This window comes from Pteropus vampyrus, unplaced genomic scaffold, assembly GCF_000151845.1.
Source record: "Pteropus vampyrus isolate Shadow unplaced genomic scaffold, Pvam_2.0 Scaffold620, whole genome shotgun sequence".
NCBI classification, from domain to species: domain Eukaryota; kingdom Metazoa; phylum Chordata; class Mammalia; order Chiroptera; family Pteropodidae; genus Pteropus; species Pteropus vampyrus.
The window spans coordinates 522,231-524,083 of NW_011889401.1; the positions used below are offsets into that span (position 1 = coordinate 522,231).

The window sequence follows — 1,853 nt, forward strand, 5'->3', positions numbered from 1 at the left end:
ACTCCGGCAAGTCTCAGCTGGCCAACTGGAAGCCCAGCGGGGGCCAAACGAGTGGCCTGTCTCAGGAGGCACGTGCATCGCTTCACCAGGCGAGCTGCCATGATGGCCTTGGTGGCAGGGAGCTGGGACTCCTAGCCAGCGATTCGAGGGCCCTGAAAAGAGAGAGAGAGGGTGGTGCAGGGTACTCCGTGACTCACAAACACAAGAACACGACAAATGAAACAATCACAGCCACACTCCCCAGAGCCCAGCAAACCTTTCGTTTACATGCACACAGTGGTGTTGTCTGTCTGAAGCAAAGATTGCAGAGGATTTTTTTCAGTATGGGATGTAACGGAACATCGAACCCAGGAGCACTGCAGCCTGGGCTGGGGGGTTTCCGGCCCCAGTGTGTGCAGAGAGCATGCAAGAGCAGCTCAACGACCCAGGTTCCGGGGCGCCTGTGTGAGCGGGGCAGGGCGCAGGCAGCTCCGCTATCAAATGGGAAGAGGCCTTAGGCGAAAGGGTTTGGAGATGACGGGACCAGGTATTTTCAGTCAGACTAGTCCGGGAAAACTCTGGACATAAGACTCTAACCTATGGCTTCGTGGGTTTTAATACAGACTTGGAGCGAGCTCCCCAAATCATTACCAACCTACTTAAACACATACACTAACTTCTAAGGAGCAAACTCCTAAACTGATCATAAAAAGCCACGTCCCAACACTGCCCAATATTTTCTTCCCAGTCTTCCCTCTGCTTCCTCCCTGCAACACATTGCGTCCTAAGCAGGCCTCGCCCGCGGGCCGCACCCTGCCTGACAGGGCCTGCTGCCCGCTGCCTCACCCCCACCACAGGGCCCTGGAAATCGCATCTTCCCAAGCCCAGACAGAACGTTTCCTCCTCCGAGAAGTTACAGATCCCAACCGCGTCTTTTAACAGTCCTGTCTGGCAGCCTTCCTCGCCAGGCGATTAAACCACCGAGGGAAGGCACGTGACCAGAAGATAAAATGTCAACCTGGGCCTCCCTCCTGCCAAAGCAGAGGATGTCTGACCTTAGATCTCCCCGGACGTGGCCAGGTTATTGCGGACGTAAAAAGCGCACTCTAAATCTACACAAAGAAGGGGGCGCAGGAAGGGGGACACGGACTCGAGGCCACCACCCTCTGCGCGGAGCCGGGCAGCCGGGAAGCGCGGGAAACTCCCGATGACGACAGACGTACGAGCTGGGGAGGAAGCTGGGCCTCAGGTGCGGAGAGCGGCCCGCACCGAAGCACGGAGAGATCCGGCCCGCGGGGACCTGGCCGTCAGAGCGGGGTTCGCAGGCGGGACGGGGCGCGTGCGCAGGAGAGGGCGCGACCCCGAGCGGCTCCGGGCCCCGGCTCCCTGCCGCCCCCGTCCCCAACCCCCCTTTCCCGGCCCCCAGCGTCCCAGCGCGCCCGACCCGTCTTCTCTCCCTGCCGCGCCCTCCTGCCCCTTCCCTCTGCCCGGACGCCAGCGCCGCCGGCGCCGCGATCGCCACTGCTGACCTCCATGCGTCCCGCACCGTCCTCGGCACACGCCGCGCGGCGCGCTCGCCTACGTCATCCGGAGCGCCGCCGGAAACGGAGCTCGCAGCCTGTCGCCCGGCCGGAAGTCACTGCAACGGCCCTTTTCCGGTCGGCAGCCATCTTTGTTGTGGTCGCCCTGCCGGAAGTCGCTCCGGCGGCCCCTTTCCGGTCGGCAGCCATCTTTGTTGAGGAAGCAAACTACGTGGAGGGAAGTGGAGCGAGAGGTAGGGCGCGGGCCCTTCGGAGAAGTGGGCGGGGAGAGAATGAGGAGCTCAGAGTCGCGGACAGAGGCTGGCGCTCGGGCCGGCTGGCAGCCAGGCCTCA

General features: G+C 62.3%; 1 protein-coding gene across 1 annotated transcript in view; it reads right to left on the reverse strand.

The window, feature by feature from the left end:
* The window catches only part of TBRG4 (transforming growth factor beta regulator 4), a 7,554-nt gene extending 7,402 nt beyond the window's left edge, over positions 1–152 (reverse strand). The window contains exon 1 of the mRNA XM_023525771.1: positions 1–152. Within this exon, the coding sequence (XP_023381539.1) occupies positions 1–101 (101 nt within the window). The 5' untranslated portion in view covers positions 102–152.
* Between the last annotated feature and the right edge of the window lie 1,701 nt (positions 153–1,853).